The sequence below is a fragment of the Xiphophorus maculatus genome, chromosome 7 (genome assembly GCF_002775205.1).
Source record: "Xiphophorus maculatus strain JP 163 A chromosome 7, X_maculatus-5.0-male, whole genome shotgun sequence".
NCBI lineage: Eukaryota > Metazoa > Chordata > Actinopteri > Cyprinodontiformes > Poeciliidae > Xiphophorus > Xiphophorus maculatus.
The window spans coordinates 27,010,547-27,029,410 of NC_036449.1; the positions used below are offsets into that span (position 1 = coordinate 27,010,547).

Sequence of the window (18,864 nt, forward strand, 5' to 3'; positions counted from 1 at the left end):
GACTATTGTGGACCCTTAAATGAATGAACTCTATATCCCATGATGCTTTTGAGCTAGTAGAAGAAGAACTTGGGGCTAGAGGAGGAAGTGAGCTGAGGACCGTTGGGTTTTCCGAGAAAAGAGCTGTTAGCTGAATGACTAAACTCTGTACGACTCGTTCATCCCTTTTTTATTCACTAAAGTTCATCTGAACAATCCATCCGACTCCTTTTCGTTTTTCAATCAGTCGAATATACAACATTTTGGTGCCGAAACCCGGGAAGCAGGAGACATGGCTGACGAAGATGGAAGCGGTATGGAGCGACAGGACGGTGGAGAACAGCGTATTGAAAGAACAAGAAGAAAGCGACGGACAATACGGAGTTCTACTACACGACTACTGAACCAGATTGATAGTGAATTATTAAAGGACGACCCGGACGTCGGACGAGTGCGGGAAATGTTGGCTGTGCTAATGGCAAAGGGGGACAGTTTAAATGAGCTGAACCGCGCCATTGAGGAGCACACTCCGCTAGACGAAGTGGAGGCGGAGACAGAACTCGCAGAGGAGTATAACGACCGAATCATCAGTACGAACGAACGTGCAAATCGAGTGATAAAGACGTTAGAAACTGTGAGTACAGAGCCCCGACAGGCGCGAGTGAGTGAGAACAACGCAAACTCCACACAGCACAGTAATGCTACCGTGAGGCTGCCTAAGCTAATAATTGACAAATTCAACGGAGATGTTAGCTTATGGCAAGAATTTTGGAGCCAATACGAGACGGCTATTCACAGTAACGAAGCTCTTTGTAAGCGAGAAAAGTTTACATACATGAAGACTTACCTCACAGGCACAGCTGCAAAGGCTGTAGCAGGGCTCACTCTGACAGACAGCAACTATGACGCTGCAGTTAAAATACTAAAAGGCAGATTTGGAAGAAAGGACTTAATAATAAATGCTCACATGTCAAAGCTCCTGAATTTGACTCCTGTAAAGAAATCCTCTGATGTGAGTGCTATGAGACAGTTGTATGATGAATGCGAAGTTCAAATTAGAAGCTTGGAGTCACTGGGAGTAGTGTCAGACACATATGGAGGCATGTTATGCCCAATACTGCTCCAGATGATGCCAGAGGAACTGGCTCTTGAGTACAGCCGTCAGAGGGGAGATCAGGATGAGTGGAAGGTGCATCAGGTGCTGGAGTTTCTACAGAAAGAAGTTCAGAGTAGAGAGAGAGCCTTGCAAATGATGAGATCATATAATGAAAAGGAAACCCTGCCTGGTCCCAGATTATGCAGCAAATCATATGGATTCACTGACAAAAGGCAAAAGAAACCAAGCATGACATCAGCAGCTGCACTCCATACTGCTAATCAAAAGACTCAAACCTGCTTCTTCTGTGATAGCGCTGAACATAAGGTCGAAAACTGTCCAGAACATGGGGTGTCAGCACGAAAAGAGAAACTGAAGAAGCTTGGCAGGTGCTTTGTGTGTTTAGGACAGAAACACATTGCAAGGTTCTGCAGATCTAAGAGTGGGTCATGTGCCAGATGTGGCGGCAGGCATCACATAGCTCTTTGTGATAAAAATGAGACCCCACCCCCTACAGTCTCTACCAATATGGAAACTGTTATTTCCTCTGTAATCCCCCAAGTTGAGGAAACCAAGCCTAATAGTGAAAACACTGTGCTGCTACAAACTGCTAAGGCATGGGCGGTTGGACCTACCAGCAGGAAGATGGTGCGTTGCCTATTAGATGGAGGAAGTCAAGGTAGTTTTGTACACGAGAATGTTGTCAGAGCACTGCAGCTACCTGTCACAAAGCAAGGGACGCTTATGCTTCATACATTTGGTTCTTCAGCTCCCACCCCAGTTGAACGCAACACAGTGAAGCTATGCTTGGAAAATGTGTGGGATACAGGACAGAGCATTGAAATAGAAGCAGTAGTGACACGAAAGGTTTGTGCAGCAGTGATGAAGGTTCCAGGCGAACATGTGCGCAATGAGATGGAAAGGCGAGGTCTCCAACTTGCAGATTTCCCTGGAGAAGATAAACCTGAACTTTCTGTGCTAATCGGCTCTGATTATTACTGGCAAATAGTAACAGGCCGTATAGAGAGACTAACTAAGAGTTTGGTGGCTCTTGAGAGTGCCTTTGGTTGGGCAGTCCAAGGCCCAGTGGCAATGTCCAGTTTGTCAGAGACAACATGCATGCACATTCAACTCAAGGAAGACATCCAGATTGACAAACAGCTCCATGCATTCTGGGAGCTCGAGTCCCTGGGAATCACAAGCGAGAAGCCAGAGAGCCCCGAAGATCTGGAAGTGTTGCAACGGTTTGAGGAAACTTCCACCTTTAAAGATGGACGTTACCAAGTGGAGTTGCCATGGCGACAACCTCAACCAGCCCTCCAAGACAACTACCGCATTGCAAAACAAAGACTGATGAGTTTGAAAAGAAAATTAAAGAAAGATGTTGTCCTGTACAGCAGATACCACGAAGTAGTGGAGAACTATCTAAAAGAAGGAATGGCTGAGGAGGTGCCAAGAGAGGAAATTGCTGCAAAGAAGGTGACATACTATCTACCTCATCATGCAGTGATAAGAGAAGATAAGGCAACAACTAAGATAAGGGTTGTGTTTGATGCTTCTTCTCATGAGGAGGGAAGCCCATCCCTGAATGATTGTCTTATAACAGGCCCTAATTTAAACCCAGACCTGATGAATGTTCTGCTCAAGTTCAGGCTGCATCCTATTGCCTACATGGCAGACATTAAAAAGGCATTTCTGCAAATATCGTTATCAGAGAGAGACCGTGATGCAGTGAGATTTCTGTGGTTCTCAGGACCACCCACTGATGACACAGATGAACATTTGCTGGTGCTCAGAATGACAAGAGTGGTGTTTGGAGCTTCATCAAGCCCATTCTTACTAGCAGCTACTATAAGAAAACATCTGAGACAATACCAGTCAGAACAACCAGAAGTGGTAGAAACCATCAACTCATCTCTCTATGTAGATGACTTCATTTCAAGTTCCAGTAAGCTGGAAGAGGCCTTCAGAGTGACTACCACAACCAAGAACATTATGTCTGCTGCAGGAATGGATCTATGTAAATGGATAACGAACTCGGCTGAGCTCAAAGAAATGTGGCAAGGAAGTTCTATGGATTGCACTACACAACCAGAGACATGTGGATCAGTGTTAAAGGTCCTGGGCTTAGTGTGGAGACCAGTAACAGATGATTTTGTGTTTGACCTCAGAGGATTGCTGGACATTCTAAAGGAGAAAAGGAACACAAAGAGAAGCGTCCTGCAATCGTCTGCTCGCATTTTTGACCCGTTAGGCTTCTTGACCCCTTTCACCATCAGAATTAAGTGTCTGTTTCAAGAAATGTGGGAGAGAGGAATAAAGTGGGATGAAGAACTGCCACCTGATTTGTCCAAGAAGTGGCAGCAGTGGTGTTCAGAGCTCCCTCAACTGCACCGGTTGACAATCCCACGATGGCACAAAATGGACATGCAACAACTGAACAGTCAGGATGTAAAGTTACATGTGTTTTGTGACTCAAGTGAACGAGCCTACAGTGCAGTCGCCTATCTACAAGGAAAAACTAAGGAAGGGGAAATGAAAATGAGTCTGGTGGCATCCAAATCCAGAGTGGCTCCACTTAAAAGGATGACACTGCCACGGCTGGAGCTAATGGGAGCCGTAATAGCTGCCAGGTTTGGGAACACAATCATTAAAGCTCTTCAACTAGACCAAACCCAGCTAACTTTATGGACAGACTCTATGATAGTCCTGCATTGGATTCGAGGCTCTGCTGGCAGGTGGAAGCAGTTTGTTTCCAACAGAGTTACAGAAATCCAGTCTCTAACTAATCCACAGGCATGGTTTCATTGCCAAGGGAAAATCAATCCAGCAGATCTTCCCACTCGAGGGTTGTCTGTCCAAGAGCTGATCCAAAGCACATTGTGGTGGCATGGACCTTGCAGACTTACGTTACCTGATCAGTCAGAAAACATCCAGGAACCTGTTCGGGAAGATGAGATGAGATCTGAAATGAGATCCAAACACCAGGTTGCAGTACACCTGGTCAATCAAGATGCAGAGTACTTAAAACCAATGTTAGATCTGGAAAAATACAGCAAACTAAGAAGAGTGTTCAGAGTGACAGCCTGGATAAGGAGATTTATCAGAAATGCCCGCTCCAGAGAAAAAATCAGTGGTGAGCTGACAACAGAAGAGTTGGAAAAGGCAGAAAAACACTGGATAAAAGTGACTCAGATTCAGTGTTTCAAGTCAGAAATTGATATTCTAAAGCAAGATAAATGCCTCAACACTGACTCTAAAATTCGAGAACTGAAACCATTTCTAGATGAAGATGAGCTGCTTTCTGTTGGAGGTAGGCTGCAACAATCTGAACTTTCATACAGAGAAAGACACCCATGGATTTTGCCTGGTCATCACAGATACACAGAAATGTTGGTGCAGTGTCAACATGAGAAAATGATGCATGCCGGTATACGAGACACCTTAGTGCAAACTAGAGAAAGATATTGGATTGTGAGAGCACGCCAGGTAGTCAAGAAGGTTGTCTCAAGATGCACATTTTGTAAGAAATTCAACGCCAAGGCAGGACAACAGACTACTGCACCACTGCCAAAAAATAGAATAACAGAATCTCCACCATTCAATGTCACAGGTGTGGACTTTGCTGGGCCGCTCTATGTAAAGGAACAAGGTTCCATGAGAAAATCATATGTTGCACTGTTTACCTGTGCTGTAACTAGAGCAGTGCACTTGGAGCTGGTTTCAGATCTGTCCACAAAAAACTTTCTGCTGGCTCTAAAAAGATTCATCTCAAGAAGAGGTTTGTGTAAAGTGGTCTACTCAGATAATGCCATGACATTCAAGAGAGCTGAACAGGATTTAAAGAAGCTCTGGGAGAGCATTAAAGACCCACAGCTGCGAAACTTCTTCTCTGAGAAGGGCATCACCTGGAGATTCATTGCTGAACGAGCATCCTGGTGGGGAGGATTCTGGGAGAGACTCGTCAGGTCAGTAAAAGTAATTCTACGAAAGGTACTCGGCAGAGCAAAACTAAATTTTGAAGAAATGTGGACGACCCTTACTGAAGCAGAGGCTATAATAAATTCTAGACCTCTGACATACATGCACAATGAGGTGGATGAGCCACAGCCTCTGACACCTGCTCACTTCTTAGTGGGTCAAAGACTCACTAGTTTGCCTCCAAGAGCATTCCCAGCTGATACCAAGCAGCCAACAGCAACCAAGGAAGAGATGACCCGGAGATGGCGGTACAGGCAAAGACTCATGACCAACTTCTGGAATCGATGGAGGAAGGAATACTTGTTGGACTTAAGATCAGCGCATCGTTGCGACACCCCGACGCCGTCCAAGCTGCAGGTGGGAGACATAGTGCTCATTGGAGAGGACAAGACTCCGAGGCAGAGCTGGAAGCTGGGGAGAATTGAAGAACTGTTTCCAGGCCGTGACGGACTGGTGAGATCGTGTGCTGTCCGAACGACAGCTGGGACTGTATGGCGGAGACCAATCCAACTGCTATATCCTTTGGAAATTTAGATAAACTGTTGTTTATCGGGGGGGGAGGATGTTGAGAATTTGTTTTGGGTTTAAGCAGGATTTGCTTAAGACTTATTATTTGGGATATTATAATTTAATATAGTTGTTTCATAAATCTAGTTAGCATTTGATAGTTAGTATCTGGTTCAAAACTGACTATTGTGGACCCTTAAATGAATGAACTCTATATCCCATGATGCTTTTGAGCTAGTAGAAGAAGAACTTGGGGCTAGAGGAGGAAGTGAGCTGAGGACCGTTGGGTTTTCCGAGAAAAGAGCTGTTAGCTGAATGACTAAACTCTGTACGACTCGTTCATCCCTTTTTTATTCACTAAAGTTCATCTGAACAATCCATCCGACTCCTTTTCGTTTTTCAATCAGTCGAATATACAACACAAAGTGTGACGCTTACCAAAGAATTGTGTTAAAAATAATATTATTAAAAATAATAATATTATTAATAATAATAATAATAACCAAGTCACTCAAAACATAAGAAAAGCTTCAGATACCGGTGGAAAGAAAAAAACTCCAGGACTACTTTTATGATCAGAGGAAGCGGAATCACAGCTGCTGATTGTTGAAGTGTCGTTCACTAGCGATTGGATTCCTTTGAACGGCTCTATGGGGTGAGCGGTTGACCTCAGTTAGTGAGAACTGTTCTATGTTTTTCTGACTTTGCTTGCTTAAGATGCTCTGCTTACACGTCTACAGCTATTGTTATTTTTATTTAATTAGAAATTATTCAATTAATTAAATACTACAAATAAGTACAATTGATAGAAATTGATGGATTGTTTTTGTATTTAATGGTGCAGAAAAGGATTTTTTGTTTCTGCTAAAGCAACTCAAGTCTATTTTTCTTTAATTGTTCTTCATTTACCAATAGTAAATATAGTATTTCATTTCAATAGCCCTAAATGTTATTGATGCACACAACACTTGATAGTAAAGAACACCTTTTTTGATGTGTCTGACATCATTGGAAAGTTGACATATTCAGAATCTGTAAATAACTCAAAATGCCCAAGTAGACCTGTTTTTGTCGTGGCCAGTCACATTTACCAAACAGCACCACTTTTCACATTAGGACAAACAAAGAAAACAACAATAGTGAGTCAAGAGTCGAATATTTTCATTTCTGGGTTGCATTATATATTAAGATGTGTCATCATGAGGGCAATTTCAGGTTAGGTGATCCTTGGCTGTTCGTTAAATGGGTGAAGTGGTCCTCTGCCTGAAAAAGTTTGACAAACACTGGTCTAAAGGAATCCAACAAATAATAATCAATTCTAATGATGATATTATCACTCCAATGCTTACAGTAAACTGGGGTGGAAGGGAGATTTTTTGTTGGCGATGAAAACAGTTGCATTTCCAAAGGGCTACTGTTAGCCTATCTACTGTTCTTCACATAACAATTAATATGCTGAAATTGTGAAAGTGATCCTTTATCTGAATTTCATTAACTCTGGAGTTTTTCCCTATCCCGTTATAATAACCCTGCAAAAAGTAGTTATGTAGCAAACTGGGAGCGTGTTGGATTATGTAGTTAAATGGTTGAAAGAAAAGTGTCTAATATTTAAATGTATTCATTTCAATATGCTGATTTAAAACATTTATTCTCTTTATTTGTCCTTCCAGCCTCTCAGGATTCTTTAGATGTGTCTCTGGATGTTTATCAGGGGGATTCAACTGTTGTTCTGCCCTGCCAGAACAGCCAATCATCAGAAGGGATTCTCACAGTGAAATGGAGTCGCTTTGACCTCAACCCCAACACTGTCCATCTACGGCGAGAAGGAGACGACCTACAAGCTCAAAATGGACTTTTCAGTGGACGAACATCAATGAGGTCTGATGCTGTAGATGTTGGTGATTTCAGTCTCACTCTGAGAGAACCTCAACTTTTAGACAGCGGTGTCTACATCTGCAGTATTCATCAGGAGACAGAAGGAAAAATGCTGTCAGGTATTCGGCTGAATGTCAAAGGTCAGCTAATTTGATGTACCCAGTACAGACACACACACGCACACAGTATATATTCAAAAGTATTGTGCTACACGCAAAGAGTCTAAGTGTAGCTTGGCTGATACAGAGAGAGAAAAAGGTGGTTTGAGTTGTACTTCAACGGGTTTCGCCTTTGCTGTGCAGCAAAGCACTAAATTAATAATATCTACTGAGTTAACAGAATTATTCTGCCTTGGCAGCGCGGCTATGGGTGGCATGTGAAAGTATAGTCTTTATGCCCTTCAATGTTGTCCGCATGCTCAAAATTTCCGTATGTAAACAATAACATGCAGGGGGTCTTATGATTTTGATTAAGTCCGTGCCTCATCAGCCATGAACCTCACCGCACGTCACTGAATTGAATTCAGATGTTTCAGTCACTTCCTTGTTTTCAGGTATAAAATCCAGCAAGTAGAAATGCAGGTTACAGCAAACATTAGTGACGGGTCGCTCTGAGTGAATTCTAAATGACATCTTGACAGGATCTAATTCAGGATCAATTCAGTTTATTTCTGGAGCTTTAAATCACAACAAATTTTGTCTTTTGTGTTTTTTTACAAAAAAATAATTCAAATTCAGTCATACATAACAATTCATTCTGGAGATCAAACAGTTCTTTAAGTTAGCTAAGGAAACCCAGCAGATTGCATCGAGTTACTGACAGGATGAATCCTGTGGAATAAGTCTGGTCACTATTCTACTGTCAACCTTTAGAAATACTATAGCAAAGCGGAAGATACAGGGAATGAATGACACACAGCAATATGTACCGATGTTAATGCAACACAAGTCTGGATGCACAATGGACATCCAGACTTGTGCAACTCACCATCATGATTTCTGTAGGATTCTCCACGCTTAATGGTTTACGCTTCAGATTTTTTTATGTCTTCTTAAGATCATGAGCATAAAAGGCTCTACTAGACAACAGTGTGATCACTCAGCATGAAGCTGGTTGCATTAATCTTGAAGTGATATTAGAGGTGTTTGCTCAATGTGTTGAGAATCAGTTTTCACTTTAATTTACACTGATTTGCTGAAGTGTGGACTGCACTTTGACTTGGACCCTGATATCTTAGAAAAAGCAGAAGGTTTGTTGCAATGAAAACTTACCTACTGAACAGCACCCTCACTTTTTACCAGTATTTCTGGATCCTGTTACTACAACATGCTTGCTGCATCTTGAGGTGTAATGCATCATAAATGTATGTCCTACTTTAGTGACTCTATTAAAAAAATATTTATTTTTCACATGCAAATTTGTAAGATACAAATTGCCAGTTAGAATGAAATACATTGTTGTTCAGATGATCCTCGTTATTTTATGAGTGGTCACTTATAAATTTCTTTAATCAGTTAAAGATTTATTAATTTGCAGCTTATTTCTAGCAACTCCTCATTATTCCCAAATTTATAATTGAAACAAATATAAACTGTTGTTAGGAAAACCAATGGTTTGAAAACTTGAATAGAGAGCTAACAATATCTAATTTTCATACAATATTTAAAGCTGCAGTATGTAACTTTTATTTTACAAAAAATGTTTTCTACATATTTGATAAAACTATCATCATGTCATGACAGTATAAGACAGAAAAGATCACGCTCCTCCACCTCCTCCCTGCGCTGCTGTCATCTGCAGAAATACACCAGTCAGTCAGAAACAACTAATCAGAGCCAGGAGAAAGGGCTTAGTGCTGTCAATCAAGCTCATGAATGTGCTGCTCACTCTGCTAACAGTGGAGGAACAACTTACCGTTCCAGGAAAACTGTTAAACCATTATTGTCAAAAGCCATGCTAAATAGCCTGAACATTCATGGCAAGCTATGCTATCAAGAGAAAGATGTAGCATTTCAGAGAACAAGGGGGAGGGTGTGAGCAGCATGTACATGAGCTTGATTGACAGCGCTAAGACCCTCCAACTGGCTCTGATTGGTTGTTTCTGACTGAGTGGTGCATTTCTACAGTTAGCACTGGGAACACTGGGAGAAAGCAGAGGAGCTCGAACCTTTCACAGATTATCTGTTTCATAGCAAAATGTCATCACATGGTGACATTTTTAACAAATATGTAAAAAACCTTTTTTTCATACGTTACATACTGCAGCGTTACATATAATTTTTTGCTCACTACTTTAGTCGCACAGCTTATAAAGTCAATTTTTCCAACTCCATATTAAAGTGATAAATGAAGACAGAATGGCTTTTAAATAATCAGAATGCTTATCTAACATGTTTCAGTTCCCTGATTCAAAATGACTGATTTTCTTTTATTGCCAAATCAATTAAACAAAATAAAACAGGCTCTAACTGTCATCTAATGACGGCAATAAAAAACAACCAACCATTATGAATATTTAACAAAAATATTCACCAAAACATAACATGGATGGTCCCAGCTAATCTATTGGTTCCTTTCAAGTTCTGCATCCAATCAGAACTCAAAATCCTAAATTGACTTCAGTCTGCACCTTGAGGAGAAGAAAAAATGAGACAAAAAACACAAACTGACTGGCAGATATGTAACGGGCCAAGCAACTTGATTTGTATTTGAAGTTAGTTAAAAGATTAGGACTCAACTCAACTTAAATGTCTTGATGATGATTGTTGAACCTGATATGAGACTATCATGCATTTACTTGAGACTTGGATGGAAAAAAATGAGCAATTAGTTCAATCTTCTATATTTTGTGAAGCTTCAAGTAAAACAGGTCACTGATTTTAAATACCTGAAGACAGCTATGGATAATAGATTTTTCTTTGAATTCTGTGCAGATTATTCTTATTTAAAGTCAGGACAACACATCTTTATCTTGAAACAACTGGAAAGCTTTACTGTCAGTAAGCACACATTGATCATAGGTTATAAGTTACTTACTGAGTGTTTTGCCCTGAAAAGCTGATCAGTCAGACAATTAAGATTATTGGCTCTAAACAATTCTTACCAAAATAATTATATGATAAATCCATCCATAAGAAAGCCGTCGGGTTTATAAAGATTTTTTATTTTCCATCAGGCAAAGGATTTGATATTTTCTGGCCTGAAAAAACTGCTATGAAAAACATTTTCACTTTAGATGTAACTTTTTAAAGTAGGAAACATTGAAATATTAATTTTTTTTCAGACGTGAATACCTTTATGTATGTTTTTGTTTGGGGTTATGTAGTTAGCTGATGTATCGATGCTATTAGTTTTGTACATTTTAGGATTTATTTCTTTGGTCTTTTCAGATGACAGAGAGACATTTCCATGTATCTACATTCATAATCAAAGTCATTTTATTGTCAGTTCATCACATACTAGGCAAACCAGGAATTAAAGTTATGTTTCTCGCCATCCCCCACTGAAACTAAAAACCCAGATATAACAATAAATATGAGAAAAAAGTAATAAAAAAGGTTTTCATAACCCATTAAAAAATACAATGGATTTTTTAATGGGTTATGAAGTATGTTGGAGTTGCATTATAAAATACAACTTATCTATCTTCATAATATTTTGTGTTATGAAGATAGATTAATAAATCATGACACTCCTCCTCTACCTGGTTCACCTGGTTTTTCCAAGCCAAAATGTCCTGCAAGGTGGACAGTGAAGTATCTGACCTTACTCATCTGACCTTTTGTATTCATGTGAGTGGATCGAACTGATGACATAATTATTTACAGAAATGTACTTTGTGTTTTTTTTAATCAACACTTTATAACTAAATTGAATTCCTAAGATGTAAATATTTGGACAAAACATTTTGTTTGTAAAATCTGACAATATATTTAAAATATGATTTTTACTTCATTTCAACTAAATTACTAAAGGAAACAAAAAGGGGGGAAAAGACCCAAAAACAAATGTTCTCAGAATAGAAAAATGTCTAACCTCTACCTGGTCTTTGTTTTTCCATAGAGATTTTTCCAACTTGGGCCAGAATTTTCCTGGTTCTGTTGGTTCTACTTCTTGTTTCTGGAGGCCTTTTATTTCATTTCCGACATTATTTAATATCAGGTGAGTTCCTCTTACATCAGTATCAACACTAATGTCTAACATGGTGAGGTTTTCTGAGTTTTCCTGAGACAGACTGTGACCATTTCAGACAATGACCTATGAACTCATACATAAAGGAAGGAAGCATCAGAGTTGTCATGGTTTTAATGTTGTCAGTTACAGGTTTGGGCTGGATTCCCTAAAATGTTGAGTTTTCAATGTTTCTATGCTCAGGAACTGAACCCACATGAAGCAAACCCAAAATGTCTTTGTGGGTTAATGACAATAGAAATAATGTACAAGTTTATAATGGAAAGTACTGAAGTATTTTATCAACACATCGATTCACCCATCTTGTGTTTTATGAAGATAAAGTAATCATGGCTTCCCTCCTCCCATCAACATTCCCCAGGTTCACCTGGACTTTTTCAAGCCAAAAGTAACAATAATATGTTGCAAAAGTTTTCATTCCCCTTTAGAGATTCTATGCAATAGAACAACACACAGTACAACATTGTCAAATGAAAAGAAATCAATGATTGTTTTCTAAATTAAAAACAATAAACTTATGAACAATTTGTCAAATAATGGTATTCAGCACCTTGGAGTCGATATTTTGTACCATCTTTCACTGTGTTGTTGCGCAACACCCCCCCCCCCTTCTTTCTCTACTCTCTCACTCTCGTACTTCCTCTTCTGAGAGGGGAGATGTGCTACCAGCTCTCCTTCTAACGGGTTAATTGAGTTTCCTAAATCTGCTGGGATTTACCCTGTCCAGAACTGAAGTAAACTCTGTTTAAGCTGGTTTCGAGAAACGATTCGCCTGGTTTCTGACAGCCAACATCCAGGTGTCCCACCCTTCTTCCCCATGTGAATTAGCCAGACTGAGCAGCCTACAGCCAACTAGTTTCACAGAGCACACCTGTTAACGGTCGCTCGTTCTCTATTTTACAACTTGCATTTGTTATTGAACCAGGTAGGTTTTAGTGACTCGGGCGAGTCCCAAGGATGATGTTTTACATTTGGGCTACCAGCAACCTAAAAACATTTTCCACTTCTTCCTCTCCAGAATCAAACATCACAGCTATTTTACAACCATCAAAGAACTTTAAGGTGACTCATTAACTGAATGTCCACAACATCTTTTAGATTTTCTTTATGCTAATTATTTTATTAGTAAGGCATTTTTGCAAGGGTCAGTACAGCTTAATTCAGTAGCAGAAATAATCAAATAAGTAAAATCAATCATCTAGTCTATCTTTCCCTACTGCTGACACTGAGAACTAAAAAAGGGAACCTTTGAGAGAGACGGACGGAGTTTGGCGTTTCGAACCCCAGACCTGGCCTGGTGATGATGAAGGTGTTGCAGCAGGAGGAGGAAGTTGATCGGCGAAGGCCGGGATCTCTGTAGTGTCATGAGGTGTGGTGCGGGTTGGTGAGGCAGACGCTGTAGACCCAGGTAAGATGAATATGATGATGAATTTAATTATAAATAAGTCCAGCAACAAGAAGCAGGCACAAGGAAACACTGACGAAACATAGACGAGGACCCCACGAGGAACAAGGAACACAGGTGGAGTTAAATACACGGGAGGGTAATCACAGAACGAGACACACCTGGGAACAATCAAGGGGAGGACAGGACAACGAAGAGACTCAAGGACACAAAAAACTCTAACTAAACACGGAAAAACACAGATCCTGACAGTACCCCCCCCCCAAGGGCGGCTACCAGACGCCCAAAAAAAAAAAAACCACAACAAGGGTGGGCGGAGGGGCGCTGGACGGGGGGCCAGAGTCCAGAAAAACAAAAAACTACCCACCATCGTGGGCGGAAACACAAGAAGGGCCAAGAGTCCATAAACAAACAAAAAACTACCCACAGGGTGGGCGGAGGCTAAGGAGGCAGGAACCACGGAGGTGGTCCGGCGGTCGTCCGCGGCGCTGGAGGCGGGAACCACGGAGGCGGTCCGGCGGCCGTCCGCGGCGCTGGAGGCGGGAACCACGGAGGCGGTCCGGCGGCCGTCCGCGGCGCTGGAGGCGGGAACCACGGAGGCCGTCCGGCGGCCGTCCGCGGCGCTGGAGGCGGGAACCACGGAGGCGGTCCGGCGGCCGTCCGCGGCGCTGGAGGCGGGAACCACGGAGGCCGTCCGGCGGCCGTCCGCGGCGCTGGAGGTGGCGATGAGTCCCGGGGGCCGCCCACAGACGGCGACGACGAGCCCCCCGAGGCAGGGTCTCTGGTGGAGCACAGGGGGTCTCGGTCGGAACGCTGGGGGTCTCGGTCTCGGGTGGAACGCAGGGAGTCTCGGTCTCGGGTGGAACGCAGGGTGTCTCGGTCTCGGGTGGAACGCAGGGGGTCTCGGTCTCGGGTGGAACGCAGGGAGTCTCGGTCTCGGGTGGAACGCAGGGAGTCTCGGTCTCGGGTGGAACGCAGGGAGTCTCGGTCTCGGGTGGAACGCAGGGAGTCTCGGTCTCGGGTGGAATGCAGGGAGTCTCGGTCTCGGGTGGAACGCAGGGAGTCTCGGTCTCGGGTGGAACGCTGGAGGTCAGGGTCTCAGGAGGAACGCAGGAGGTCAGGGTCTCAGGAGGAACGCAGGAGGTCAGGGTCTCAGGAGGAACGCAGGAGGTCAGGGTCTCAGGAGGAACGCAGGAGGTCAGGGTCTCAGGAGGAACGCAGAAGGTCAGGGTCTCAGGAGGAACGCAGGGGGTCTCGGAAGGAACACAGGGAGTCTCGGTAGGAACACAGGGAGTCTCAGTCTCAGGTGCGCCGGCTGGAACGCCGGCTGATTCGGCCTCGGGTGTGCCGGCTGGAACGCCGGCTGATTCGGCCTCGGGTGCGCCGGCTGGAACGCCGGCTGATTCGGCCTCGGGCGCGCCGGCTGGAAGGCCGGCTGATTCGGCCTCGGGTGCGCCGGCTGGAGCGCCGGCTGATTCGGCCTCGGGTGCGCCGGCTGGTGCGCCGGCTGCTTCGGCCTCGGGTGCGCCGGCTGGAACGCCGGCTGATTCGGCCTCGGGCGCGCCGGCTGGAAGGCCGGCTGATTCGGCCTCGGGTGCGCCGGCTGGAGCGCCGGCTGATTCGGCCTCGGGTGCGCCGGCTGGTGCGCCGGCTGCTTCGGCCTCGGGTGCGCCGGCTGGTGCGCCGGCTGCTTCGGCCTCGGGTGCGCCGGCTGGAACGCCGGCTGATTCGGCCTCGGGTGCGCCGGCTGGAACGCCGGCAGAAACGGCCTCGGGTGCGCCGGCTGGAACGCCGGCAGAAACGGCCTCGGGTGCGCCGGCTGGAACGCCGGCAGAAACGGCCTCGGGTGCGCCGGCTGGAACGCCGGCAGAAACGGCCTCGGGTGCGCCGGCTGGAACGCCGGCAGAAACGGCCTCGGGTGCGCCGGCTGGAACGCCGGCAGGAGGTGCTGGTCCCGGAACTGGAGCGGGATCTGGGCTGGCGGAGAAACTTTGCGGCTTGGGAGGCAGAGGTTCGCCAGCCATGACGGCTAGAGCCGCCATACGCTCCCACTCTGCCTCCCTCTGCAACTCCACCAACCCCGGGTGCGGGAAGCGAGGAACCCAGTAATCCAGCAACATTCCCAAGCGGATGGCGAAACTGAGGCGTCGGCCGGCAGCGTATGGCTTGGCCATTGCCTCCTCATACTCGCCGATGGTATCTGTTAGCTCCTTTATGTCCTCTGGGTCCATGATGAGAAAACGCGTGCCTCACCGTACTTCCTGGTCGGGTCCTACTGTCATGAGGTGTGGTGCGGGTTGGTGAGGCAGACGCTGTAGACCCAGGTAAGATGAATATGATGATGAATTTAATTATAAATAAGTCCAGCAACAAGAAGCAGGCACAAGGAAACACTGACGAAACATAGACGAGGACCCCACGAGGAACAAGGAACACAGGTGGAGTTAAATACACGGGAGGGTAATCACAGAACGAGACACACCTGGGAACAATCAAGGGGAGGACAGGACAACGAAGAGACTCAAGGACACAAAAAACTCTAACTAAACACGGAAAAACACAGATCCTGACATGTAGGTCTGATGAGCTTCTTCTCCGCATGGATGGTGAGGTCACACAGGACTTGGTGCTGGCAGGAAGGAAGGCACCAGTTCTTCTTCTTTGTCTTTGCCTTTGTCTTTGTCTTCATCTTTGTCTTTGGGGTCTGAACCCAGCTGATGAGAGAAGTGCGATTCAAAGCCACAGGTTGTGGGCCTGACGGGTTGGTCCCCATGGCAGGACAGTCTTCGGCTCTGTGGTCCCGGCTCTTCTTCAGCTGCAGAGTTCTTTGTCCATCTCGATCTTGGCTCGAAGCTGCCCGGAGGATCCAACCAAAGGTTCCTCTTTTGCACCCACCTTTTATAGGGTTTATGCACCCTTTTAGTGCGTTTGCATTGGCTAGCACTGTTGCTGTGCTTGTTTCATTGGCTGTCTGCTTAGACAGATGATCTCATATCCATCACTGTCTTACAGACATTTCCTGATGTCTGTGCTAATGTCTCAGGGTTGCTCAACCTCCTATGTCCCTTGCCTGCATGACCTTTTCTCTGAAACGTTTACGTTGTTCAATCTGTTTCTAAATAAGGCGCTGATCATCTCTGCTCTCCTGTTAGTTCCCCTTTTTCCCTTAACCTTTCACCTTTCACCTACCATCTACCTCCAACATATCAGTGATCTTTAATTGCAGTTACACCTTTTTACACCATTTCAAGTTTAATGTCAAAATCACATTTATATCACATTTATTTTCTTTAGCTTCTCTGATTTAGCATTCATTTATAATTTTATAACCATAACTTATTAGTTACTCTTATTATGATCTTAATGTGAGTTATTACAGATGTTTTTCTGAAAAGAAACCAAGAATAATCCATGATTCTAATTATTTGATACCAAAGTTACAGTTACTTGTTTTTCTTGTAAGTGTTCCCACAAATGTACGTGTAAATATTATTACAAGTAAACCAATATTAATATAAGTATTTTACTTTGAATCTTATCAAATTACTCAAAATGTTTAGATTTCATTCTTTAAAACTTTCATGCTTTAAAATAAGGAATAGTCTCAGCTATTTTTATAAATCTGCAGGCTGGAAACTTCCTCTTTTTCCAGGAAACCTGCTTTTCCTGTTTAATGACTCTCTCTGACTGACTATGATTTCTTATGATTAGATAGAAAAAAGTAGAATTAAAGCAAAGTTTGCATGAGACAAAAACAACACACACAACCAGATTTATTTTATTGACACTTAAGTCTACTGTTGGGCCTAGATGTCACTTGAGTGACATCTAGGCACTCATTTTAAAGATAACTTTATTTATTATTACTGTTAAACTAAAATCTCCAGCATGGGGAAGTGGGATGAGCTCGGATTTTCTTAACAACTGATATCACATCTGTCTGGTTTTTGGAGATTTATCTCCATGAGCTTCACTGAAATCTTTGTACCAAAGCAAGAAATCAGTCACACTGGATGAACAGAGTCTGTAAGCTGTAATTTATAAGTATGTGCGACAAAAACCAAGCTGGGTTTAGAACTAAAACTTGAGTTGGTCATTCAGACACATGAATCTGATTTGGTCTAAACTGTCACAATGTGTCTCCAGCTTTAGGTTTAGGGTCGTTCTGCTGGAAAATGGACGTTCACTCCAGTCTCAAGTTCTTCTGAGCCTCTAACAGATTTTCTTCTAGGGTTGTCCTGAGTTTGGTTCCATCCATCTTCCCATCATTTCTAACCAGACACTGTGTCCATGCTGGGGAAAAGGCTTTCTTCTGTTTTGCTTTCATTTTCCATTTTTCCCCATCCTGTCTGATTTAATCTATCTTTCTTGATTTTAATATAATCCTGCTGTTAAAGGCCAAAACTGACAAATTCAAAATTGGAAATATTTATATATGAAAGATTAAAACGTCAAAATTACACATGAATATTTTTACAGTTTTTTTTATTTCCTCTGCTACGGTATATGATGAAATACTTTACACTGCTTCTGTTTCTGGCAAAATAAAGCCAGAAACAGAAGCAGTGTAAAATATTTAAAGTTAAAGTTTTAAAGTTAAAGTTACCTGATTGGATAACTTTCACAGCAACTTAGCTGCAGACCAGCAAGTTTTTATAAATCAAAACTATGTGATGATAATCACTCAGCTAGTTATCAGAGTGATTATCATTTGGAAGATTTATGTTGTGCAGCACAAAACTTTCAAATTACATAATAATTACCTAATAATGATTAAAATTTGATGTCAAACTTTTCTAATGGATTGTTCCTTAATCACAATGTTTAACCCACTCATCCTGTTAAATTCCCAGAACCAGAGTTCTGTCTGTCCTGTTGAATATTCCTGCTGTCTTTTCTCATCCACTAAATACAAATCAAACCCACATTACAGGATGATGACATGAAATCATTGAAACTTTTCTCTGCTTTGGATCCATCAAATATTTTTCTCTTCTGTCAGTTGGAAACAACAACAATGTAGTTTATTTTTTGGTTAAAAATCAGAAACATTGCAGTGATTTCTCTTTATGAATCAACTTGTGGATGATAGTGAGTTTTTTCTTCTGTGTTTCTTTGAAAGTAAGTTTAGATCACATGGATCCACTGTCAGCATTTGGTCTCTAAATCCTGAGTTTCACATTGTGACTGAAGTGTTTTTCTCCTGGAATATCACTGAGGCTCCATTACTGTGAACATCAACATCATCAGTTCTGCTGCTCATCTGTTTTGTTTCTCAGTCTACAGGGTGGAGGTGGATTCAGGAGAGGAGTCTGTTCTGCTGCCATTTAAAACTGCAGCCTGTCTGCCTAAAAAAGTCATTGTGAAGTGGAGACACAACAATGGCAGGATGGTCCATGCATGTTACAGGAAGGTCTTTATGTGTTCTGTAGATTTTAAGAACTGGTCTGTTCAACACGATCAATATAAAGACAGAACAAAGATTGTGAAAGAAGGTAAATTTGGAGACTTCAGTTTGATCCTGAAGAATCCAACAGACAGAGACACAGGAACCTACAGCTGCACCGTTTACGATTACTGGTCAGAAAAAATCCTGACCATGAAACAGGTGCTGCTTGATGTCAAAGGTGAGTTCTGTAAATATAGATCATATTTCAATGATAATATATTTAATAGTGGAGTTTGTCCTTATTATGAGTTATTAATATGAAGGTTAGAGTGAGGAAATATGTTGCAGGAATATAATATTTAATAATAAAGAAAAAAATTATGTAATAAACAGCAGAAATACTAAAATTAATTGACTATGAAGCAAAATGTATTTCCTGGA

At 42.8% G+C, this 18,864-nt stretch overlaps 1 protein-coding gene across 2 annotated transcripts in view; it reads left to right on the forward strand.

Annotated features, from left to right (window-relative positions):
* Positions 1-18,864, forward strand: part of LOC111609290 (heat shock 70 kDa protein 12A-like) — a 58,639-nt gene that overhangs the window by 8,158 nt on the left and 31,617 nt on the right. Inside the window, exons 3-5 of one of the 2 annotated variants that reach the window (XM_023336663.1) lie at positions 7,234-7,578; positions 11,501-11,599; positions 18,314-18,661. In XM_023336663.1, coding sequence (XP_023192431.1) covers positions 7,234-7,578; positions 11,501-11,599; positions 18,314-18,661 — 792 coding nt within the window. The remainder of the gene's footprint in view (positions 1-7,233; positions 7,579-11,500; positions 11,600-18,313; positions 18,662-18,864) is intronic. The other variant, XM_023336664.1, reaches the window with a different exon arrangement.